This window comes from Chrysemys picta, chromosome 3, assembly GCF_011386835.1.
Source record: "Chrysemys picta bellii isolate R12L10 chromosome 3, ASM1138683v2, whole genome shotgun sequence".
Lineage (NCBI taxonomy): Eukaryota > Metazoa > Chordata > Testudines > Emydidae > Chrysemys > Chrysemys picta.
Window position 1 is genome coordinate 51,829,352 of NC_088793.1, and position 26,742 is coordinate 51,856,093.

General features: G+C 39.5%; 1 protein-coding gene across 12 annotated transcripts in view; it reads left to right on the plus strand.

Moving 5' to 3' along the window:
• LOC101949232 (isoaspartyl peptidase/L-asparaginase-like) overlaps positions 1 to 26,506 on the plus strand; it is a 236,845-nt gene extending 210,339 nt beyond the window's left edge. For 6 of the 12 annotated variants that reach the window (XM_065587915.1, XM_065587914.1, XM_024101585.3 and 3 more), the window contains 3 exons: positions 808 to 918; positions 2,953 to 3,015; positions 26,124 to 26,506. In XM_065587915.1, coding sequence (XP_065443987.1) covers positions 808 to 918; positions 2,953 to 3,015; positions 26,124 to 26,338 — 389 coding nt within the window. In that variant the 3' untranslated portion in view covers positions 26,339 to 26,506. Of the gene's footprint in view, positions 1 to 807; positions 919 to 2,952; positions 3,016 to 5,464; positions 5,621 to 26,123 lie in introns of all 12 variants that reach the window. The other 6 variants (XM_065587919.1, XM_024101589.3, XM_024101587.3 and 3 more) reach the window with 5 other exon arrangements.
• The last annotated feature ends 236 nt before the right edge of the window (positions 26,507 to 26,742 follow it).

Consider the following 26,742-nt stretch of genomic DNA (forward strand, 5'->3'; position numbering starts at 1 on the left):
AAGCACTATTCATGTAGGGTGAAATTCACTTCTGAAATTCACTGACAGGTACAGTCCATGGTTGGCTACAGACATGTAGGAAAGGTTTATCAATGAACTCCCAAATAATGGAATGAGCTGTGACTACATTTCGATGCTGGGGGAACATTTTCCTTTGACTCCTCCCACGACAAAGCACATTAATTACTTCTGTAATGTTCTTCTGCAGATAGGTTCTGAGAATGAAATATGCATGAAATGTAATTGCTATCCTTTTTCAAACTGTGCACGCTGATGGGGAATTAGTGAGAGAAATTATCTCACTTACCAGTGCCCAAAGAATAGAGTCAAGTATCAGCCAAAATGGTTGGGTTGGGGGGAGGGTTGGAGAGATAAATGGAGGTCAGAAGGGTCCTGTGAAATTCACATTTGAATAATTCACTTACATTAAAGAACTAGTTGCCCTGAAAGAGATTTATATTTTGTTTTGGATGTTCCTGTGATGTTAACAGCTCTTAGGACCCGCTCCTTCAAACCCCGACTCATCTGAATAGTCCTTACCAAAGTAAGGAGTCACATTGAAGTACAGTGGCTGTGGGAAACCTGGCCATCAAAAGTGTCTGCTTGCTTCAGGGTTTGTAGGCCTCAGATGGTAGGTTCCTATTTTATTTTACGAGCTGTGCAGTGCAAAATAATAAATGTAAAGTATTTCAAAGCTTTTCTTGTGACAGTGGCTGAGAGTAAATTTGCTTTGTTTACAAACATTTGTGCCGCAATTGCCAAGCAGATTAAACTGGTTCATATAATTTACATGCTGTTTGTAAACAGGTTCAGGTGGCTATGCTGACAACCTTGTTGGTGCTGTCTCTGCAACTGGTCATGGAGAGTCCATCATGAAAGTCACCCTTGCAAGGCTTATCCTCTTTCATATGGAACAAGGTAAGACGATCCTCACATTGACGAATGCATCTGCATTGCTTAAACGACATTTATACAATACTTTTCTTGGCTGTAACAAGTAACAATTGATTCTTAACTGCTGAAAGGGAAGTTAGTTTGCAGTACAATACGTGTAAGAGGACACTTTAAAAACTTCTAAACATACAGAGTTCTCTATTTACTCTTAACCCTATTTCCTAAGATTGACAAATGACACTGTATACAAAACTGAGAAGAATGCAGTATGCTTAAATAATCAGAATCATATGTACGTGTCTTCAGAAGCTTTCAGTATACAAATGATGATTTCGGGAAAAATTTGCAAAGTATATTGAGACCATTGATTAAATTTAGGAAACAGCACAATAAATGTAAGAACGCGAAGGACTTGTCTACACTTACGGGGGTTCAACATGTGGCGATCGATGCATCAGCAATCGATTTAGCGGATCGACCGCTGATCGCTCTCCCGTCGACTCCTGTACTCCACCTGAACGAGAGGCGCAAGGGGAATCAACGGGAAAGCATTTCCCTTCGACATCGCATAGTATGGACCCCACGATAAGTAGATCTAAGTACGTCGACTTCAGCTATGTTATTCATGTAGCTGAAGTTGCATAACTTAGATTGATCTTCCCCCGTAGAGTAGACAAGGCCTAAGTTGCAGCATTGTGTAGATTTTTTTAAATCAGTCAGGGCCTCTATTTTACTTGGCTTGTTGTGCTGTATATGATCTCTAAAGCTAATATACTGCACTACTCTTGTCTATTGTATGTTTGAGGGCAATTTTGAAATGCGAATTCGAAAGGCCCCACTGAGATTCAGAATGATTATTATGGTTCACATTCACTTGAACAGGGATTGGAATTTTATTACAGTTATAGTAATTGGCATATTTTTATGGATTCATTTTTTAATTTGGCACCCACTCAGCCTTCACTGCTCATGCTACAGTAGTAGCATGATGAATTACTGTAAGGTTTTTTTTATTCATTATTATTAAATTTAATTATTTTTGCTCATGTACCCAGATGTGAACAGCGTCAGTTTTCTAATCTAATAATACAGGCTGTTTTGAAAATATGTGCTGTCAATTAGAGGCATTTTATAATAGAAACGATAAAAAGAATCATTAATGAAAAGTAGTTTGCCTCCCTATGTACTGGCTTCAGTTAATCAAAGGTGCTTTGAAATTGAAATCATTAATTAACTTTGCCTGTTTTTGAACTGATCAAGTGCTCTGAGAGCTGCTGAGAATCTGTGAAATGAAGTTCTTCTGAAAAAGAAAACAACATTAATAGACTCTGTTTTTCCAAATGATAAATTTTATTTTCTCCTATCAATAGCATATTCTTTCAAGACTATTGCATTGTTTACCATATTTTAAAGTAAATAGGAAAGAGAGGATCCAATTTCAGGTGAATTCAAGCTGGGTATCTGCATTACAGGAAAGCTGGTATTAGAGCTGGGCACATTTATTTGGATTAATCTTTTTTTGTTACCAAAGAAGGCAGATTTGGATTGACCAAAACATTTAGCAAATTTGGGTTGATTCTGGTGAACGCTTTTGGCCTGAACATTTTGTTTTTCTGCTGGTATCAAAATGAACCATTTTTATATTATCAAAATGAACCATTTTGATTATTTGGGATAGATTTATGAGAAGACTAGGGAAACATTCACAAAACCACTGGTGATGATGCCGGTCTCATACCCAATAGGCAAGTGGTTAGGGTGCTCACCTGAAATGCTTTGAATCCCTGCTCTGGACCTGGGACTTCAACATAGGTCTCCCCACTCCCAGGTGCATGCCTTAGCCACCAGGCAATAGAATTATTCTTGTGCCTATTCAATGATGATTGAAGTACTTTATGTGAAGTAGAACTGCTTTGGCAGGAGAGACTGAGAGCAGCCCACTTCAGAATAGCCAATCTCCTGGTGGTTAAGGCACTCAGATAGCAGGGAGACTTGGGTACAAGTCCCTAACTCCAGACCAGTTTTGTGAATCTAATCCTTCATTTCCTTTGCCTGCAGGAGATCCAGGTTCAAATTCCTGCCCTGGAGCAGGGACTCGTGCCTGGGTGTCTTGCTTCCCAAGTGAGTGTACTAACCATTGGGCTATTTGGTACAAAGGTCGGGGGGAACGAGGGGGCATTACCACCTCCTCTCGTTTTATGAATCTAGCCCTTTATTTCCTTTGCTTTTATTAAAAAACCTGACACAAAATATTTTGTGTGAAACAAAACATTTCATTTGAGCTGAAATGAAACTTTTCTAACATTTTCAATTAACTGAGAATTCCAAAATATTTGGGATTCAGTTTGACCTGACCTGTTGTTGATTTTTCAGAACTGCTGGTAAACCAAAAATAATTTGTTCACACATTTCTAGCTGGGCTAGCCTCATGGTACTTCATTTATATGTTAAAAAACATATTGTACATATTAAAAAATAAGCATCAATCCAATATATATACTTTTCACGTTTCTCTATAAAAGTATAGACTAGCATATTAGATGGCTCTAATAAATCTAAAATAATTTAAAAGAAAGGTCCTTGGAAAAATTAAATGTATTATGGAATAGCCACATGACCAGCCCCTGAGAGGATGTTGTGAACAGATCTTTGCAAAGAGAGATTTCCTATCTACAACCGCCTGCTGCAGGTTTTACCACAGGAGGGGATGACCTAGGTCAATAGCTGGTATTTTGGTAGCTCTCCTTCTCATCCTGTGTTCTCCAACCTTGAATTTCTGTTGGTAAGTAACTGGCAGCTGTATTATTTCCCCTACATGGATTTTACTTCATTTAGATAAAACTCTGTGTCACTTCATCTTTAGAAGTGAGTTCCTTCTGGATGTGTGTTTATTTTCTCTTGGGAAATCTGTGCATACATTTTAAATGTCATGAGTTCTTGTTTTTAACGGCTTTGTATAATCTTGTTTGCTTCTTTACAATATCAGTTTGAGAAGGAAAAAGTGGGTATATTCTTCCATTATGTTGTAAAATGTTTAATAAATTAAATTAGTGAAGACTCCTTATTTACTAAAGAAATACACAGCTGGGTTACACTTTCCAGTCTTATTTTTAATTCAAAAGAAAGGGAACTCACAAAGAAAAAGTATCTGTTATAAATGGATGTATGACAAAGTCTAGATATGTGTCAAATTACCTCTGGCAAATCATATGTGATCATATAGAAATAGTCAGAAAAGTTGACCCCGGGGACCCAATCATCCAGCCCTTACTGAGTAAGGAGTTTCTCCTGGGCATGGCCTACACAACTGTGTCCATGGTTAACAGTTGGAAATTACAGAGATCTTCATTTGGGGCCCAGACCTACAAGGTGCTGAGAGCCCTCAACTCCCATTGAAGGTAATGGGAGTTGACAGTGCTCAGCTGTTGTGACACGGAAAAAAAGCACGTTTTACTTTTCATAGCATTCTAGAATGATAGCATTCTGCAAGATTAGAGCTCTGGAATACAAGATTTTAGATGCTTTTAGTAAAATACTAACATTTGGACAAAATACTTTTGCATAATTTGTGTTCATTTTAACTGGCATTAGAGACACAAGGTCGATGAGGTAATATCGTTTATTGGACCAGCTTCTGTTGGTGAGAGAGACAAGCTTATGAGCTATACAGAGATCCTCTTTTTCTTCACATTGTCTCCCTAATATCCTAGCACCAGCATGGCTACAACACTGCATTGCTGCAGTATAATAGTAATAGCCATCACAAAGTAACAGTAACAGATGTTCTCTAAAAATGCCCAAGCATTTACTGTGACTGTATGCATGTTCTCAATGGGGAATAGTACTACAATTCTGTTGTATGTGGGTAAATCTACAGGTAATAAATATAACACTCATTCCTTTGGAGTCTTTCAAACCAAATGACACCAGTCTTATGGAGCTATCCTTTAGAATTTAATTACATGATAATATTTATATATATTTTAAGCATCTGATAGAATTTTCTTTTAAGAAGATTTTAAAAAGTCCCTTAAAAAGAATGTTATTAGCTATTTAATTCTATAGAATGTTAGAGCAATTTCTATATAATGCTATTAAATTTCTATAGACTCCTATTGGTTTCATCCCTATTAAATTCTATAGGGCTTTTCCCTAACAGTATAAAAATGTAAATTATTATAATTCTATATATGGGTATATTACCCATACACACTTACATATATGTACATATATTATAGTTTTCAAATTATTTTAATTAGCAAGAGCATATTTTTCACTGAAATCCATCATCATCTTAGCTATGATATTTTGAGTCATGTCTTTTTTCCCCCATTTTTCTCTCATGGCCTATCATTAGGATGACATGACAGCTCCAATTATGTCAGCATGTCACATTATACAACATAGCTGACTGTGTTATGTCAAACCTGGCAGACTGAATGAGACATGATTTGCTAATACAGTATAAAAGTTTCTAAATGGTTTCAGCAAATATTTCCTACTATATTTAAACCCAACAAAAATGAATAGATGTAATTTTTATTTAACTGCATAACTTATGCCTCTCCAGATCTGCACACTACAAGATCCTCCATGTGTGGGTCTCTCCACTACTGTGCAGAAGTGGGAGAACAGCCACCTCTGAGGCACCAACTCCTCACATCTCTTCCAGACCCTGTGGAGGCCTTTCTACAGGTTCTTGGTGTAGCCTTTATTTTTATTTAAAGTTAGTTTTAATTATGTTATGTTACATCATTGAGGGTTTGTCTCTGGCGGCTACAGTTTCAGGTTGAACAGAGTTACCTCTGCTTATTTTAGATGTAGAGCTCATAGGAACACATGAAACCATAGGCAAGTAACACATACAATCACAAGAACAAGGTCCACTATCTGTTATCAATTTTATTAACGTTACCAACAAAGTTGTGAATGTCACAGCATATACAACTCCTAGATATTTCCATGAACCAGTATTAACTATAGAGATACTCACATCCACCTAGATAGTGTTAGGGTCTGATGGGTCTCTCATTGATTGATCATCAGTAGAGGGATGATTCCTGCTGGAGTTTTCCCATAGGAAGTTCAATTTTCCCACTCTGAGCTCCCCCTTTTTATAATGTGATTCTGCCTATACCTACATTCTGCGCATGTGCATGAAAGTGTCAACCCTCTTTTTCCTTTTTGGTCTGGTGTCTCCTAGAAACCTGAGGGACTCCATTTCCTATAGGTTGTGTATAGTTCCTGTTAGTCTCATTAACATTGATGTATAACCTGTATCCTGAGGTTAAGACACATGTTAGATACAGATGTGACTACTCTATGTTGCATTTTTTGTGATTTAAAAGTAATCTTCCAGGTCATTTTTTGCAGTATTACCCTTGGTACCTCTTTTCCCATAATCTTATGGCATCAGGTTATTCTTCAGTTACTTATGTCAGCATTTCTTATCTCCAAGGCCTAAAATAGCGAAGCTAAAATCTTTCAGGCCTCAGCCTACAGGTCTTGCATTTTAGCCTTCCTTATTTAGATATCTAATACATAATTATTCCTTTTAAATACTGATCAATCTTATACTTCTATAATTCTGCAACTTAATTCTATTCCTGGTTTTGTTACTGTTGAAACAATGTTGCAACAGGCTGATTGTCTAATGCCTGTGTTGTAGTTACACATAGCAAGCAATTGGTCAAATGATTAATTAACATGGCCCACTCTGGAGCGGGAAGAGGAAGAGTGGAAATTATTTGGCCATAGAGAAGTGCATCTTCATTTGCAGAGAATCCCTGGAGAAGATAGTAGAGTTCTCTGTATTATCACCACTGTGGAGCCTACCCCTTACCAGAAGACTTGTGGGCTGCCGCATTCAAGGAACCAGGCAAGAGGGGCTGGGGCTACAATTAGTGAAGAGGCACAGGTCCTCCTGCAGATCCGCAAGAATCTTTCATGTTTAAGGACATGCCTTCTGTCAAACCTCACTCCCCCTGATAATATGATGTGAGGAGATCTCTACAATGTAATATCCCCTGGCTAAAGGTTTTATGAGGGGAGGGGACAATCTGGACCATAAGTGTGGGTATATATATATATATATATATATATCAGGGGGTGAAGGGTGGGGCTGAAATCAAATCAGTGCATTCTAAAATCGATGCAAACAAGGAAAGCATCATAATCAAGAAGCTGGATATTCACAGTTTACAATGATAATGAAATTCTCCTACAACAATAACTGGGAAGGATGTTAAAGAGTAACTGTTAATGTAAATCATATTTTAAATCTGTAGGACTGGATAACTTGGGGACATTGCAGAGGACTAGAAGAAAGCACACGTTGTACCAATATTTAAAAACAGCAAAGGGGATGACCTGTATAACTGTAGGTCAGTTAGCCTGACATTGATCCCAGGCAAACTCATAGAAATTCTGATATGGGATGCAATCAGTAAAGAATTAATGGATGGTAGAGTAATTAAAGCCAATAAATATGGCTTTGTGGAAAATAGGTCTTGTCAAGCAAACAAATTATTGTTTTTTGATGAGATTATATGTTTGGCTGACAAAGATAACTGTTGACATAATATATCTAGACTCCTATAAGGTATTTAGTACTACACAAAATTCTGATTACAAAAAAATCTATACAAAATCAATGTAGCACATCTTATATGGATTAAAAACTGATAGATATAAAAAAGTAGTTCTAAATGTGGAGGAGTCATCCAATTAAGGCAGTTCTGATAGGGTCCACAGGACTGTGTTCTTGGCCTAATGCTATTCTATATCTTATATCTAGAAGAAAACATAAGAGCATTGTTGGCAAAGTTAGCAGATGACACAAACATTTGCTGGTTTGGTAAATAATAAGGCCAGGTCAGTTCTACAGATGTGGATCACATAGTAAACTGGGCTCACTTGAACAACATGTGTTTTAATGTAGCTAAATGCTGAGTCGTAGATCTAGGAACCAAGAATGTAGGTCACACTTATGGAATGGGGAGCTATATTTTGAAAAGCAAGGATTCAAAAAAGGACTTAAAGATCATGGTGGAAAACCAGCTGAGCTTGACCCCCACCATAACGATGTGGTGGCTAAAAAAGCAAATGTGGCCCTTGGAGGTATAAGCAAGAGAATGTCGAGTAGAAGTAGAGAGGTGTGATTACCACCTTATATGGTATTAATGAGACCGTTACTAGGAGACCATGTCCAGTTCTGGTCTCCATACTCATTTAGATTATAAGTTCCTTGGGGAAGGGAATTTTTATTATGTGTTTGTATAATGCTTAGCACAATAGGGCCATGGTCTATAATTGGAGTTTCTAGGTGCTACTGCAATACTAACTAACTAAATAATAATAAAGGATGTTGACAAATTAGCAAGGGTTTAGAGAAGAGATACTGGAATGATTGAGGGCTGGAAAACATGCCTTTCATAATGGAAGACTAAAGAAGCTCAGTCTATTTAGTTTATCCCACATAAGTTAAAGAGGTGACTTGATCATGATCTATAAATACTTAATGGGGAGAAGATAGTAGAGAGTTCCTTAATCTATGAGACAAAGGCATCAAGATCCCATAGCTGGAAGATGAAGCTTGCTAAGACTACATTTAACAGCACTACATTTAGCAGTATGCCTACATATTGTATATGTGACTAGCATATATTAAATACACACACACAGAGACCACATATAACATGTACATAATAATCCTCCCAACATCAGAGTGAAGGTGAGGGTCATTAACCATTAGAACCTAGGGATGTGGTGGATTTTCCATCACTTGTAGTCTTTACATCAAATTGGACGTCTGTTTTAAAGATATGCTGTAGTTCAAGAGGAAGTTATGGGATTGGTGCAGGAATCCCATATGTCCTATATTATACAGGAGATCAGAGTAGACAATGATAATGGTCCTTTTGTCCTTAAAATCTGTGAATCTGTGGATCATTGAAACTGATGGGAGGAAGTCCATGCTGTATTCTCAATCCACACGTACGCAAAACGCTATGCAAACTGTGCATATCTATTTACAAGTAAAGGCAATATTATTCTCTCTATTCCTCAGGAAAGATCTTGATTCCACTATTGTTCTGGCATTTTTAATAGAGCTGGTTGAATCTTCAAAACCATTTTGTGGAGATGTTTCAGTAATGACTAAGCCGTTTTTTTGGTTCCAGGCAGAGAGAAAGAGACACATGCTCCCACTCTTACAGCCTCTTAGTAATGGTACTGGCCTGGAATTTAGGAGACCCTGGTTCAAGTCTTTGTTCTGCCTGAATTCTAGCGAAGCAGAATGATGATTTCTGCTTTGAATTAACCAGAGGCAGGCCTTGAACCTAGATCTCCCACATCCCTAACTAGGCGACACATGCACATTTCAAAAACGTTTTGATACAGTTTTGTTGTTCAGAATGTTCAAAGCCTTTTGGTTTTGTTCCACTGAGGAATGAAAATTTCAAAATCTCAGTGTTTCTGAGAAACAGAATTGTTGTTCTTTAGTCAGCTGTAATTATTAAATATCAGACTCAAAATCTAAATCCAAGAAGAGAATTTTTTCCTTAAAGAGAACTATTTTTATTCAGATTGTCTCATTAAGGCCCAAATCAAAGACCATTTTGGTCAGCAGAAAACTCCAATTGTCTTCAGTGAGTTCTGGATTACACCCATAATGAAGAAAGTGTACATCACAATCCTGTTCAGATTTCTTTCAAATGGAACAATTACTTTTACTAATAATTTATGTACAATAACATCAGCAATGGCAGCAAGAACTCTAGGAATCTATTCCAAAGGTTTGAATGAATAACCTCAATTTAACACTTTAGAAATCTGGGATGCTCTTGTTGAGGAAATTCTGGTAAAGATGGCATGTAATGGCTTTGCAGCAGGCAAAGGAAAACAACATTTTGTCTAACGACAAAAGACATATCATACTTCAGGCACATCATAAAGGGTCCTGGCATAAAAAAACAGGAGATAAGGAATAAAGTTATCTTTGGATCAAAAATAAAATCCTTTTTTTTTTATCTGTAGTGAAGAAGAAAGGCTACTAATGCCTGTTGTCAGCCTGCCTATTTTTAATACTGTAGCCCTTTTCACACTCATCTAATTTCACCTGTCAAATTTCCTGGGATTTTTAAAAGATACAGTACAAATGGCTTCTACAGCAGGTTAGCAATTGTTAACAGTTGCAAAGATTTTTAATTTTTAAAATTGAAGGAATTTTATATTCTTATGAAAAAAATCATAAATAATCACTAACATAGGTGCTTGTAAGAGTCTTGCATTAATATAATTTCACTCTGATGTTGGGAGGATTATTCTGTGAATGTTATATGTGGTCTCTCTGTGTGTGTATTTAATATATGCTAGTTACATATACAATATGTAGGTGTGTTGCTAAATGTAGTATTGAACTGAACCAGATATAACAGGTAATTTTTTTCAGAAGGGAGTTAGGCACCTACCTGCTACTTTAGGCACTGAAATAAAGAAGTCAGATCCTCAAAACTCCTGCTTAGCTCCTGCCTCACCCTGTAGGCATCTAAAGTCCTGAGGTGCTTATATTTCTGCTGGTAAAGTCCCCAAGGTGCCTAAAAATCTGCCAGCAAACATACCCACAGCAACTTTTCAGAAGCTGCCTACCAGATCAGGTCCTGCATAAAACAATACTGGTAGGGGTTCCATTGCTCCCACTCTGATGTTTAGTCCAGTGGTAAAAGCACTCATCCAGGAAGTCGGAGACCTGATTTCAATTTTCCCTTGCCCCTACCTGATATGGAACAGGAACTTCAAGTTGAGTCTCCTACCTCTGAGGAGAATACCCTCTCCACTGAGATATGTTGCTTGCAGTGTCTCCTGTTGAAGCTGTTCCACTTTGTATGAACTACTTGAATAGTCATTGGGTCAGAGCTGGCGTGAGAATACCACTATAGCCCTGTGGAGCAGGGCCTGTATCCTGTCTCTCTTTGGTGAGTGCTTTAAACAGTGGCCAAGAGTCACTTTCACTTTCTCTAGCTCAATGAGTAGTTAAATATTCTATACATAGTGGAACAGCTTCAACATAAGAGATTGAGAAAGACACATGCCAGAATATCACACTGCCTGGTGTTTAGGAGGACTCGTGGGAGATCTGTGTTTGAGCCCCTGCTCCACATCAGATGGAGTCAGAACTTGAACCCAGATCTCCTGCATTCTATATCAGTGCTCTATCTTTGGGCAATTGCATATAAGAGAGCCACCACCCCATTTTGCATAGAGCCTGAGCTGATGGACTTGCCCCCCGGGTAAGATAAATTGAGGATCCCACCAGGGTTTAGATGTGTGCTAGGATCCTGGGCATCAAAACATAAATGGCAATGCACATGGCTCCCCAGCAGAAGGGTAGTGCGAGGGACTTTACCAGTGGGAATTTAGGCTCCTACAGGGTTAGGCAGCAGATGAGTGAGGGTTTTGAGGATATAAATTTTGGATTTTGTTACCTAAAGTTGCAATTAGGCACCTAAATCCCTTTGTGGATCTATCCCTTTGTATATTTCTGTTGCTAGTGAGGAGTTTTGAGCATTACTTTTTTGACATGAGTATACAAGGACTGCCATAGAGGTACCTGATACATGATTTTACAGTTGCACCTATGATCCTGCAACAGGATCCTCATGGGCAGACCCTTATACCTGACTGGCAGCAATGCAAACCTTGCAGCACTGGAAGAAAGTTCAATTAAGATGCCATTTTATACCACTGTCCATAGGGAAAGATCTAAATAATTTTTGAAAATGTTTGTTATTATTTCTCAGTCTTCAAATCTGATTTTTATTGGTGACACACTGTGAGCCTTTGAAAATCTATTCATATGCTGTTGGGTCTTTTTCTGATTTCTTTTGCCTTGTGATACATACAATTGCATAAGAAAAAGACTATGCATTGATTTCTGTTTGAAAGAAATCAACATAGCGCTCTATTATTTTTCTTTGGCCACTCTATACGAAGTCTTTGTAATTGTTATTTTTGATCAAATTGAAAAAAATATTTTTAACATTGAGAGTTAGATCAAGGGTAAAATAATGAAATGATGCCTAAGTCCCATTGACTTTTAATGAGACTTAGACTTCTAAGGGCCAGATGTTCAAAGGTATTTAGGCACCTAAAGAGGCAGATAGGGGCCTAGTGGGATTTGCAAACTGCCTGCGCAGGATAGCTGCCTAATTCCAATTGGTTGACTCCAAAGTGCCTGCTTAGGAGTTTTTGAAAATCCCACTAGGCACCTATCAGAATCTTTAGGCACTGTCAGTCAGTGGGTCACAGCTAAGGATACCAAATTCAGACAGACCACTGAGAAACAAGGCAGGCTCACCCGAAACTGGTAGTTTTGCTATCATAGATTATACCAAGTCAGTAACAAAAGTGAACTTCTGTATCACCACACTGGTTATAAGAAGTCAAAAATGCAGTCTCCTTAGGCATTCCAGCCCTTGGCTCACCACCCAGACACTAGACGTTATGATGAGTGGTTACTGAAAACCAGTTTAATCAGTTATAGGGTCCTTCCAATCCCAAGGGACCAGCCACCTAGCCAGGCCGATATATAACTCAGATCTTACCCAGTAATGACACTGATGCTAATCCTTTAGTAAAACTAAAAACTAAAGGTTTAATAATAAATGAAGAGAAAAAGAGAGTTAAAATGGGTAACAGATCATATACCTACAAGTGATTGCAAAGTCCTCATATCAGGTTTGCAGCAGTGATAAAATAAACTGCTAGCTTGCAAAAGTCTCTCTGGAATCACCCAAATGAACTGTGAGTCATCAGTCCTTGTTTAGAACTTCCTTGTTAGAAATCCAGTCCAGAGAAATGAAGCAGATGGAGATGCATCTGGTGCTTTTTCAATCATCTGCCATGTGCATGGAATTTTACTGTCTCAAACAAAGCCTACAGTCCAGGTGCATGGAAAATTACTGGCCCAAGATGGAGTTCAGTGTCACATGAGCATATCACATGCCCTTATATGCTTTGATGACTCACAGGGGCAGCCATTGCCCATATTCTTTCTCAGGCATCCACAGGAAAAGCTTACTGGGCCGAATGAATTTCTTCAGTGGCCCATTGTGAGCTGGGTGTTCTTAATGGGCCATCAACACATAGCAGTCTGGCCCTAATATAATATTCTGTCTGGAGGGTGTTACCCAGGAACACAAGAGATGTGTAAAAATGCAAGTACATAGCCAATAATCATAATTTCACATAAAAAGATTATACATGTATTTAATCAGGATAGTCATGCTTACCAAATCATTCCTTTTCCATTGACACCTTACATGACATACTTTGTATAAGATGTGTTGCAATTATATAACAGTGGTAATATCAATGATATAAATGATCATATTCAATCATACAGCATCACAAACATCTAAATACCTTAGAAAATCTGGCCCTCAGTGCCTAAGTCACTTTTGAAAATGGGATCTAGGCTCCAAAGTTACTTAGGCCCTTTTGAAAATTTTATCCTGAGCCTTAAGTCTCTCCCCAAGTACATAGCTGCACTGTCCCCAGAGGAGCCCTGTTCACCTACAGCTCCTGTGGAGGTGTAATTTCCTGCACCCCTCTTTAGGGTACAACTTACTTTCCCAAAATTGTGTTGGCTCATCTTTCTTGGCTTAGTTATAAGGAACAAAGCCAATGCTCCTCCTGCTCTCCACCCCACTACATCCTTTCTCTTGGAATGGAGGATAAGTAACAGCCATACAGTCCCTGCTCTCCCTTCCACACATGATGCAAGGAGTGCTAACGCAGCCATACATGGTCCTTGGGAGCTCCTACTCCCCAGTATTGCCCTTCCATGGACTGGGCCACCATCTGGCCCTTAGAAATGGAAAGAGAGAATTGCATAAGCACGGTTAGTGTTATATGCACACACTTTATGAATAACAGAGGCAGGGGACCAGCACTGAGAGAGAATGTTCTAAGAAAAATAAATCACACATTATATTTTCCTGGTAGAAGTGGAGTAGGCAGAACAAAAAAGCATATTGATGAACACAGCAATTAAGGAAAAGAAAGCAGCTTATTGGAAATGTGAAACACCGTATTAAAAGAGGAGGATAATGAAAACTAAACAGAAATGAAAAGACTACATTGATCAGCATGTCTAGGACTGTAAAAAAAACATCAAAGACAACAAAGGAACCAGGAAGACATATTTTAAATATATAGGAAGCAAATCATCTGACAAGTCTGGTGCTTCAAGCAATTAGGGGCACAAGAAGGAAGTTGGTGACAGGTGTTTATATTAATATTACTAAGTGCTCAATGAAATCTTTGCTTTCATTTTAAAAAGAGAAGCTGATTATCACTGCTTGAAGGCTAGAATGAAGAGTTATTGTAATATGAAATAATACAAAACCAAGGTTCCAGACTCTGATCTTATTTACACCAGTTTTACATGGGTGTAATCTTATTGGCTTCCATGGAGTTAATTCAGATTTATACTAGCATCAGATCTAAACCAGAATCTATGGGTATGTATACGCTGCAGCTGGGTGCATGCTTCCCAGGTCAAATAGAAACATGTTAGCTCTGCTCAAGCTATCAGGCTAAAAGTAATAGTGTAACGGGTTGCTTGTGCTAGCCGCCCAAGTACATATCAAGGGGTGGTCTGCATGGGTTTGTACTCTGGCAGCAAATCCAGCTGCAATGTAGACCTACCTTGTGTATGTAGTGATGAGAACTGGAAATTAGGGGGTCAGTAATCCCAGGTTCTATTTCTGTCTCTGTTATTCAGTAAAGGCTGAACTGTCACCCGCCTTTTTGGGGGTTCACACAGAGGCGCACATGACCAACCACCCCATGTTGTGCTGCCTCTGCAATGGCTGTCCCTCTGGGATGGACTATTCACACCTTGTTTCCTTTGAAGAATAATATTCTGGAGAAGGAGGAGAGCTCATGTTCCCCCACCATTCTGTGCACTGCCCAGCATACTATTGGGCGCAGGGTACACCATCCTACTGGGGCTTATAATGGAAAGTGTTAGGTAACCTTAAATATATGTGTCCAATACCAGTTTGTCTATAATAATCTGAGAGTTTCATACATAAATACAAAAATAGGGGATACTCTCTTTTTCCTGGGGTTGTTCATTGGAGGTGTTTTTTCGTGTTGGTTTCATTGCATATAATGCAAAATAATATGATAGAGCCAATTCAAAGTAAGCCATGAAAATGAGTACACTACAGGCCACAGTTGGAAAATGCTCAGTACTCTCCACTGGGGCCAGATTCTCAAAAGATCTCAGCTGCCGTTTAGGCATATAAATGAAGAAGCTGGGCTTTTAAAAGTGTTCTGCACCCTCAGCTCCCTTTTGCCCTCAGTGGCAGCTGTTGGATGCTGTGCTTTTTTGACAATCCGAGCCTACAACTCCAATTTTCTGAAAGGGATCAAACATCCAAGAATGTAGGCAAAGAGGAGCTGGGGATCAGCAAGGAACATTGTATGGAACTCTCAGTGCCTCTGAGTTGCCAGTAGAGGGGAAAGGGTTTGGAATATGTGTATGTGTTGACTTTTGGGGAAATCATTTACATGAGTTTCTCTGACCTCTCAAGTAGTTCCACACAAAGGAAACAAGCAGCGTAACTTAGCTTTCTCCAAGTAGCTATAAAGCAGTGTCAGACTGACTGCAATTTCCATGTTTCTGTTGACACAGAGACCTGACCTTTGGTATTCTCAGAATGCCACATCTGAATCTTTGCCTATCCATCAGAGATTACCAGAATGTCATCCATCACTTATCAGATTTCAACCTTTCAAGTGCCATAGATGGGATTTGCAAAACAAATAAATGCATTATATAGGTTGAGCCAATTGCATCTACTAGTGGCTGACCAAAATGTTCTACTCCAGGTGGCCTAAGTCCTCTTTCTCCTGGAATTTCTAAACAAAGCCTACTTGCTATGACTGGACCAGAATTCTTTCAACATTCTCATTGGGGAATTCTCCTTCTCCTTTTAGAACTTGTGTTCCTCACTTTGTGAAACCCGACTCCTCTTCATCATCTCAGAAATGAAAGACTAAACATAAACTTGAAACCAAAACATACTAGACTAGATTTCTTCTCAGATAACAGAGCCAAACCTGAAAAAGAAATTGAGAAACTTACTTTTCCCTCTTTGAAAACTCTTACTTGAATGATTTAAGCTATCTTTTCCAATTCAACTACCTAGACAATATAGTGGACCTGATTCACTGCATATTAAACATGACAGAATTTTCACAATGTCCTTCTCAGATGGGTGCTTTCAAAAGGAAAAGGAACAATCCCATTCCAGACTATGGACTTGGAGTGGCTAAAGCTAGAGGAGAGACACATCAAGAGAAGCTCTTTATAATTATACCCAGTCCAACCAGCGCTTGAACTGGCCCAGCGTGCAGTGGCATGGCAAGCTGGTGCTTTTTTGAAGGCTGCCATCATGTACTCTGGAATCTATGTTTTCATTTAAAAAATAGTAAGTCTCCGGCAGATATGGTTGTGGGGAAAAAAATCTGAATCTTAACTGAGTGCAAATAATGCACCACTGTTTGTCTGACTTTGCAGGAAGCCTAGAATAATAGCCTAGAGGTCTGAACTACCTCATCTAACAATCCTTCCCCACATCTGTCCCATGAGCCAACAGGCCTGAGGGAAGGAGCAGAGCCCAGGGAAGCAACAGGCACCACAAAAGGAATACTAACTCTGCACAGCCCAGTGCGGAGTCCATCCCCTACTGAGAAGGAGCCAAACCTAAATATCTGTACTGCACCAAACAGGAACCAAACCCAAGGAACCCATCAGAGCACTTGTGTGTATCCAATCGATACTGCTTAAAGGAGCCCATCAGAGCATTCCAATTTGACCCCTGAGTCTAATAGTCCAAAGTGCTATATTTTCACCTGGTCCTACTAACCAAATCCACTTTTCTTCTCCTGATTCAGGACCACTCATAATCCAAGAAGATTCTTATTCCATTTTTGTAGAGAAGACACTTAAGCATTTGGGGACAGACTTACCAGTATACTCCAACTGCTTTATGCTGCTCCAGCATGCAAAGCAGATGAAAATCCAGCTCCTACATTCATTTTGAAAGAAAGTCCGTACCACTGTTCTTTAATATTATGTCCGAATCCTACAACGAGCACCAAGCAGACAGAACTCTGTGCCCACTGGAGTTCATTGCAGGATCAGGACCTTTGTGTTTCTCTTCTAAATCTCTTACCCCTAAGTAGTTGTTTATATTTTTAATATGTTTTCCTGGTGGTGCTCCAAATGTTGGAGGATATTATTCGCTGCTGGCTACTTCCTAACAGTGCTTGACCAGATAAGTGGGTCCCAACCTATAAGAGATAAAATTACAGGTTAAAACAATAATTGTCTCTCTTACCTATTACTCTGTGGTGTGGAGATAGGAGGACCAGAGATTTGTTACACAGCTTTATGATTCTCAGTTTAATTGAAATTGTTATTCTCTTTTTTTAGTGCAACCTGCTTTCAGTGGGGAAAAAACACAACTGAGCACTACTTGTGCTGCAGAGTTGCTACACCTGAACTGCTTCCAAAATTAGTCCAATTCTGAAGACTAGTTCTGCTTGATACTCCCAGAGAAATACCTATAAAAATAAACCTTGGCAAGGTTTTCTCTTCAATTGCTTTATTAAGAGACAAGCTTAGGGATGTGAGTTCTGCAATTTCCAGACAATTACAATCCTGTGGTTTTTGTTATACCCCCTCTGAGGATTTTTTTTTAACAAAGACTGTTGTGAATTCAAAAAGTAGAGTTAATACAATCTGACAATTAGCAATCCTTTCAGCCTTGTAAAATTGATATTTTTCCTTGCAGGTGTATCTTAAAGGAACTAAAAGTGACAATTTAAATTCCTTATGCCTAAAGCAACATCTTTAAATTAAGGGTCTCATTTAAGTAAAAGTAAAACTATTTAAAAATAGCATCAACTGTTGCATATGACATTTATTGGGGAATCTGCCGAATTTTAAAATAGAACCTAATTGTAAAATAAAATAAAATTTAAAAAAGCCAAAGTGTTTTAGGAAAAAAAAAAGCAGTAGAAAGTAAATGTTTTCTTTATTTAAGATGTTTTGTAGGATACCAAAAGGCCTGCTGAGGATGGGATGCCCTATAAATAAAGGGCTGGATTCTGCCATTGATTTCAATAGGGCTCCTTGCAGAGTAAGGTATTACTCAATCTAAGTAAGAGTGGAACAATTTGGGCCCCAAATCATTACCAGCTAAATTGAACCTTTAGGTTCACCCCTGTTAAGGGCTTGTCTACACTTACAGCGCTGCAGCGGCACAGTTGCACCAGTGCATCTGTGCCATTGTAGCGCTTAATGAAGATTCTGCCTATGCCAACGGGAGAGCTTCTCCCATTGGCTTAGGTACTCTACCTCCCCGAGAGGCAGTAGCTATATTGATGGGTGAAACCCTCCCATCGACATAGCGCTGTCTACACTGGGGTTAGGTCAGTATAGCTGTGGTGCTCAGGGGTGTGGATTTTCCACACTCGCAAGGGATATAGTTATACTGACATAAGTTTATAGTGTAGACCAAGGCTTCAATTCAATCTAGCCAAGGGATCGGCAACCGCTGACACGCGGCTTGCCAGGGTAAGCACCCTGGCAGGCTAGGCCAGTTTGTTTACCTGCTGCAATCGCAGGTTTGGCCGATCGCGGCTCCCACTGGCCGCGGTTCACCGCTCCAGGCCAATGGGGGCTGCGGGAAGCGGCGTGGCCGAGGGATGTGCTGGCCACCCTTCCCGCAGCCCCCATTGGCCTGGAGCGGCGAACCGCGGCCAGTGGGAGCTGCAATTGGCCGAACCTGCGGACGCGGCAGGTAAACAAACGAGTCCAGCTCGCCAGGGTGCTTACCCCGGCGGGCCACGTGCCAAAGGTTGCTGATCCCTGATCTAGACCATAATGTTTTGGGGCCCAAGGATAATCCCAGGGAAGGAATTCTCATCCATAGACAACAGAAGCAGGACAGAGAAATCCTTTGTGCTTAAAGTTTTATTCTTTACACCTACATACCTGAACAAGACAAATGCATAAATTGAGACTAAGGTGCCGGCATTCATTATTGTAGAAACAGAAGATAGTTCATAGATTCATAGATTCTAGGCCTGGAAGGGACCTCGAGAGGTCATCGAGTCCAGTCCCCTGCCCTCATGGCAGGACCAAATACTGTTTAGACCATCCTGGATAGACATTTGTCTAACCTACTCTTAAATATCTTAAATATCTCCAGAGATGGAGATTCCACAACCTCTCTAGGCAGTTTATTCCAGTGTTTAACCACCCTGACAGTTAGGAACTTTTTCCTAATGTCCAACCTAGACCTCCCTTGCTGCAGTTTAAGCCCATTGCTTCTTGTTCTATCTTTAGAGGCTAAGGTGAACAAGTTTTCTTCCTCCTCCTTATGACACCCTTTTAGATACCTGAAAACTGCTATCATGTCCCCTCTCAGTCTTCTCTTTTCCAAACTAAACAAAGCCAATTCTTTCAGCCTTCCTTCATAGGTCATGTTCTCAAGATCTTTAATCATTCTTGTTGCTCTTCTCTGGACCCTCTCCAATTTCTCCACATCTTTCTTGAAATGCGGTGCCCAGAACTGGATACAATACTCCAGTTGAGGCCTAACCAGCGCAGAGTAGAGCGGAAGAATGACTTCTCGTGTCTTGCTCACAACACACTTGTTAATGCATCCCAGAATCATGTTTGCTTTTTTTGCAACAGCATCACACTGTTGACTCATATTTAGCTTGTGGTCCACTATAACCCCTAGATCCCTTTCTGCCATACTCCTTCCTAGACAGTCTCTTCCCATTCTGTATGTGTGAAACTGATTGTTCCTTCCTAAGTGGAGCACTTTGCATTTGTCTTTGTTAAATTTCATCCAGTTTACCTCAGACCATTTCTCCAATTTGTCCAGATCATTTTGAATTATGATCCTATCCTCCAAAGCAGTTGCGATCCCTCCCAGTTTGGTATCATCTGAAAACTTAATATGCTTACTTTCTATGCCAATATCTAAGTCGTTGATGAAGATATTGAACAGAGCCGGTCCCAGAACAGACCCCTGTGGAACCCCACTTGTCATACCTTTCCAGCAAGATTGGGAACAATTAATAACTACTCTCTGAGTACGGTTATCCAGCCAGTTATGCACCCACCTTATAGTAGCCCCATCTAAGTTGTATTTGCCTAGTATGAAACATAACAGGAAAGCAAGTTAAATATAAGTCAGTTTTCCATAAGTATATAAATGTTACATAGTGCAAAGATGCATTACTTATTGCACCCTACTCCTTTATGGCACATATCCCTTTTTTAAGAGGGGTCTTTGGGCTGATGCTGGCCAGGGAAATCCTGATAGCTTGACTCCAATGAAGCCATGCAGACCAAGAGCTTTGGGCAAAATTCTGTCCTCTTATATACTGCTATAAATCTGATAAACATTTTTATGGAAATGTTGTTGGCTACATTCTGATAAATAGAAGTGGTGACCTCAAATGACCATCTCATCTCCAACCTTGGGGCCTCTCATACCCAACCGGACAAGTAGACAGACACCATTCCCTATGTAAAGTTCAACAGGAACATGGAAATTAATTGTTAAAAGTGACAATAAATAAATACACACATAAATATTTGGATTCTGTTATAAAGATAACTTTTTAAACTGATCAGCAAGATAAGTTGGTCATTGACCCTATGGCAAAGGCAAATCAATTCCTTATAAAGACAAACAAAAGTTCCATTTGTTTTTAGAGATTGTTTCTTCACCTATGTCAGATTAAATGTGAAATGTTTATATTTTTCATTTAATATTTTCCACATCTTTGTATACCATCTATTCAGGTGGAATGTAATTAAGCTGAACACTTGACTTGGGTGCCTTGAAATACAGTACCATGAACACAGAGCAGTAAAGAACATACCAATATAGTTTTGTGCCATCTAGGGTACAACTAATCTCCATAATCCAGATTTTGAATTAATGATTTTGTGAATTTCAAATTGCATCAGACCTGCACATTGTAAAAACTGACAGCTGGCTTACCAGCATTTATATGTGCAGGATGCTGCCTTCTAAGAGATGAGTATGCCAGGAGACTGGTAATCTGTGCTTCAGCTCTGAAGAATAGCATAAATCATGCAAGAGATTGAGAATGTACAATACAATATTCCTTGCTACAAATTCAAGAATACTTGTGGGTCCGTCTTTAGACAGTGCAGGGGTTTTACACACGTATTTCACAGATTTATTCCTTACAATAAAATTCAGCAATTTTGGTTTTTGTAGTAACATAGTCATATAGTAGCAGCTAGGGGCAAGTACATCTTTACTCTACTATGGCATTTAAATTTCTGGATAGAAAAAAAGTGACTGCTACAGTGTACTGACTAAATTTTTTTAGAAAGTTCCATTTGTTTTAACTAAACAATCCATTGCTCCAGTGGATTTCATGGAATCATAGACTCAGCCATATGTGGGGTTATTGTGCCAAGAAACTGAGAGACACAGCGTCAGCTCAGAGGGAAAATTATCCAGGAGACTGGTAGTTCCTTTCCTTCATGATACCAAAGATCCATGGGATAAGTAGATTGTACTCCCTGCTCCTTAGTTTCTGGAGAGGAAGATTGGACAGAAATTCCCTGAGCTGGTCCTTGTGGAATTTCCTGGGCCTCTTATATATAAATAACTAATTAAATAAAATTGTCACTCTGCTGGGGCTCCCCCCGCCCCCTTTTGACCCTGGTTCTTTTTTCAACAGTTTGTTAGGAGGTAAATAATAACCTGAGTAAATATGATTAAAATTACAATAAGTAATTCTGTACCAGACATAGGTCAGACTCAAGACACTGTATTTTGTTAGGGGGCAGGAGAGTGAAGTAACCTGGGTATCTGCAGTTTCTAATCTTCTTTTAAACATTCCAGATGGAGTGAGTGAAATCTTTTAATTCCCCAGTGAAATGGTTTATTTACATCAAAGCTCCGCATAACAGACACAGAAATGCTGAATTCAGGGAGAGGGTCATTATGACAGAGTGAGAGACCCAAAGGCTGACTCACCTCTCTGCAGGGCCGGCTCCAGGGTTTTGGCCGCCCCAAGCAGCCAAAAAAAAAAAAAAAAAAGCCGCAATCGCGATCTGCGGCGGCAATTCGGCGGAAGGTCCTTCACTCCGAGCGGGAGTGAGGGACCGTCCGCCGAATTGCCGCTGAATAGCTGGACCTGCCGCCCCTTTCCGGAGGGGCCGCCCCATGCACCTGCTTGCCAAGCTGGTGCCTGGACCCGGCCCTACCTCTCTGTGCACTGTGGAAGTGTCCCCACATGGGGCAAATTGATGAGGTAATAGTTTAAGTACTCAATGATTAATTAGCTGGGAGATTCATCTTGTCAGCTGGAAACAGTTAAAAGAGAGGCAGGAGGAGGTGGGGAGAGGGGGTAAGAGAGGAGTTCAAGATTACAGAGAGCTGTGTGGCCTACCCCCTTCTGTCCCATGCCTTGGTAGTTGGCAAAGACTTGGGGAAAAGCCTTATGCTGTGCGGAACATTAATAAACCATGCTGTAAATAAAGTTTGTGACGCATGGCTAGAAAGGGTTAAACAACTTGCAGGCTGAATGACCCAAAGCCCACCTTTAAAGTCATGTTAGAAAGGTATGCAAATGATAATTAGGGCCATTCATGCCAAATAGGCTAGAACTTTGAAATGCAAACCCATATTGTTAGAAGTAATAGTAATTTTGTGTATCTTAGATGCTACCCATAAAGGGACAGTTCCGAACTGTCACTATAACTATTGATTCAGAGATCAAAAGGAAATATTAACATTTGGATGAATCTTGGGTAAAATAATGTCTATATGTCTCTTTGAAATTTGTAATAGACTGCCTAATGGATAAATTGCCCTATGTTAATTTATGTAACTAATTACTGGTGGTGTTTAGAAAGCAAAAGGTTACATCAAAAGCCTATTGTTTAACCAGGACGGTGTGGTCAAGTGGATGCTAGAACACTGTGTAAAAAAAACCCTTGGGTCCTGATTCTGTTATCTCAGATCTGCTTAGGCTTCATCAGGGGAAGTTTGAGTTGCAAGATCAGTTATGCTGGTACACCCTGAATATGATATTTGGACATTGGACTATAACCTATGAACTATTTCTGAAAGAACACTTTGCAACTACAAAGCTCCCCATCTCTGCTAGGAATCTGCACCTCAGTGAATTGAACTCATGTTTGTGTGTATACTGATCTTTTAACCATAGTCTCTCTCTTTTGTTTTTTAATACATTGTAGTTTAATTAATAAGAATTGGCTGTAGCGTGTATTTGGATAAGATCTGGAATATTCAATAACCTGGGAGGTCATGTGTCCGATCCTTTGGGATTGGTAGAACCTTTTCTTTTATATGATGAAATATGATTTACAGAAATGTTCATCATAGTTGAGGTGAGTAACTGGATGGAGGCCTGAGGCTGGATCACTTTAAGGAAACTATGTTTTTTGGACTTCTGAGTAACCAGTAAGGTAAATCTAAGTATTGGAATATCCACCAGCTTTATGAGGATTGCCTGCCCCATTCTTTGCAGTTCTCCTAACTGAGTGACCACAGCTGGCTCCATACTAGGACCCCAGTCACAAAAGTACTTGGTGTTGAACATGCCAGCTGTGTGCATAAATGCTGTTTGCAATAAGAAACCAGGGTGAGGGATCCCTGTCTTTTGGCAGTCATTAAGAGATAAGCCTCAAATGAACATTATGAGAGATGCCTCTGTGAATATCTTCAGCATGGTTGGGTAGGAGTGGGAGTTATGGTAATTATTCTCTAACCATTGACATACTGTAATGCAAGTTGAACAGGTTTTTTTTAAAAGACCCTAAGACAAATCTGAATTAAAACTTGTATAAAGCTGATGGATGCTATAGTAAGGGAACAAAATTAAAGGTCTAAAAGCACTGATTCCCCTCTTCAGTTGCATCATTCAATGTTTCAGCTTTCCAACTGGCAAGAAACACATACTGTCCTAGATACATTTCTCCTATCAGCTGTGATGACTCCAATACCCCACTCCATAAAGTCCTCCATGCTGTCTCTTCCTTTTGAAGTCTTCTAGGGAGAGGTATACGACCCAGTATATTAAATATCCCCCAACTCCTTCTCAGCTGTGCTGTGCTTGGACTGGCTGGTTCTCTACTAACCGCATCTCTCAGGATCAGAAGTCCCAATGTTCGCTCACCCTATATTGAATCTTTGAGTGGGCTGCATGGTAAGGTCACTACCTCTAAGTCCTCAACATGTCTCCTCTGGATGGTGGGAGGTGGCTGCCCATCCAGAGAACGTTACTGTTATGCTGCTGCTGAAAATCCACTAACTCTGTGGAGCTCAAAGTGCCCTGAAATCTTCCTCTGCTTAGCTGGGAGCTAAAATCTTCCTAGCAGCTTTGCAAGTCATTCTGGTTGTCTAAATAAAGGTTGTGCAGCCTCCTGCTCCCCAGAAGAGATCTCTGATACATTGTGATTAAAGAAATAGCTTTACCATTGACATCCCTCCCAAAATTTCAACATGCAAAGATCCAGGGAAATGGGGTGAGATAGCATCTGCCTCCAAATGATAGCGGAGCACTGCAATCTAGTAAGCACTTCCTATCCCCTTCCAGAAAATCTGCTCAGATAAGGGATCCAGGGCCTGTTAGGGAGAAGTACTTGATAGGATCAGGGATTCAGAGCCAAATATGTTTGGACAGCAATTAGAAGAATTTTCACTCCTCAAATGAAGCTGATATTTGGCCTGTTTGGGATATTTTATGCAGTTCACATCTCCTTGATTTACCCTAGACACTGTTTGCTACCTCTAAGCTGTACTATGAATATGTGTGTGATGCATGTATGAGAGGGGCCTGTTCCTAACAATTTTGCCCCTTGTTTCAATAAAACAAAAGGAGAGTTGAGGCTTTCTGAAGAGTTTGTACTTTTCTGAGAGGCTTAACATTGATCAAAAGCAAGGGAAGTGAGACAAAATTGGGTGCCCACTAAAATTCCCCATGCTTTGTATATGATGGTGCTGTAGATTTCCCCTGACACTGCCTAATTATGTTACACACCAAGAATTTGATTACTAATTATTATGTTTGCAGTACTAGCTACAACATGCTGGGCCCTTTCCAAGCTTAGATAAAAGACAGTCCTTGCTCCAAATAATGTACAATTTGAGCATGCATTCACTGAGTTCTCACTGAGTTCAGTGGGAGTGTGAAACAATTCCAGAATGGGGGTACCAGACCATGGGTTGGAAAGGAAAAACAAACTGGAAGTAAAATGGAGGTTTGAGCAAAATATTTTTTCCACATCATATTTCATGTACATAAGATGAACTTTGGAGAAATCTGATTGATAAGCATTTTACCCTTCTGAGTTGTTGCAGACCAATTGAAAAATGAACACCATCAAAATCCATTTCTAGCAAATTGATTAATTTATTCTTTTTTGTGCGCTGTATTTTCATGCAGCGTATTCAACCAGTAGGAGAACACTTCAATCTCCCTGCTCACTCAATAACAGACCTAAAAGTGGCAATTCTTCTACAAAAGACAGACTCCAACGTGAAACTGCAGAACTGGAATTAATTTGCAAACTGGATACCATCAGATTAGGCCTGAATAAAGACTGGGAGTGGTTGGGTCATTACAAAACTTAAACCTAATTTCCCCAATACTAATTTCCCCCTACTGTTACTCACACCTTCTTGTCAACTGTCTGAAATGGGCCACTCTCATTACCACTTCAAAAGTTATTTTTCCGCCATTGGTATCCTGCTGTTAATTTAATTGTCTCGTTAGACTGACCTTATACTTGGTAAGGCAACTCCCATCCTTTCATGTATTTATACCTGCTCCGGTATTTTCCACTCCATAGAACTGATGAAGTGGCTTTTAGCCCACAAAAGCTTATGCCCAAATAAATGTGTTAGTCTATAAGGTGCCACAAGGACTCCTCGTTGTTTTTGCTGATACAGATTAACACAGCTACCACTCTGAAATTTATTCAATGTGTTACTTTTATTCTTGAAGGTAAAAGGAAAGCTAATAAATAATGTCAATGTTTAAAGTATACTACTAATGGTCTTTATATTTTGGTACTGTGAGTATAAATAGCTAATCAGATGTGCTTCTGACACTAGGTAAAACTCCAGAGGAAGCTGCAGATTCTGCTCTTCACTATATGGAGAGGAGAGTCCATGGACGGGGAGGAGTTATAGTTGTCAGCAAAACTGGAGAATGGACAGCACGATTCACCACCAAGCGGATGGCATGGGCAGGCATAAAGGAAGGCGTGTTAATGTATGGCCTAAATCCAGGAGAAACAATTCAAGAAATAATTAAACCCTCCAAATAAACTTTTTTGGGGAGGGGATTTTTACGGTGGATGTTATTATTAGTTTGTGCTACATGATTCTTAATGAAGGGTGTATGTATCTGGCATCTTTGGATTAACTTACTTCATATTCAAGAAGATTCATAAAACATGACTTTATTACCTTTAATAAAGATAGTTTTCCAAAGGCTTTGTATTTGGTTATTTCAGAACTTTGAGAATATACTAAAGGCTACATGGAATCAAGTGTTCCAGAGGAGTGGTGTTCCATGCAAAATTCAATATCTAAACTGTAGTGAACAAACAAACAAAATGTGTATGGTATTGTATGTTTCAGCTGCAACATCAACATCCAACTTGGGTTATTTCAGTAATGTGTGCGATTTTTTTTCCTTTGCTCTCTAAATGTATCATGTATTGATTGT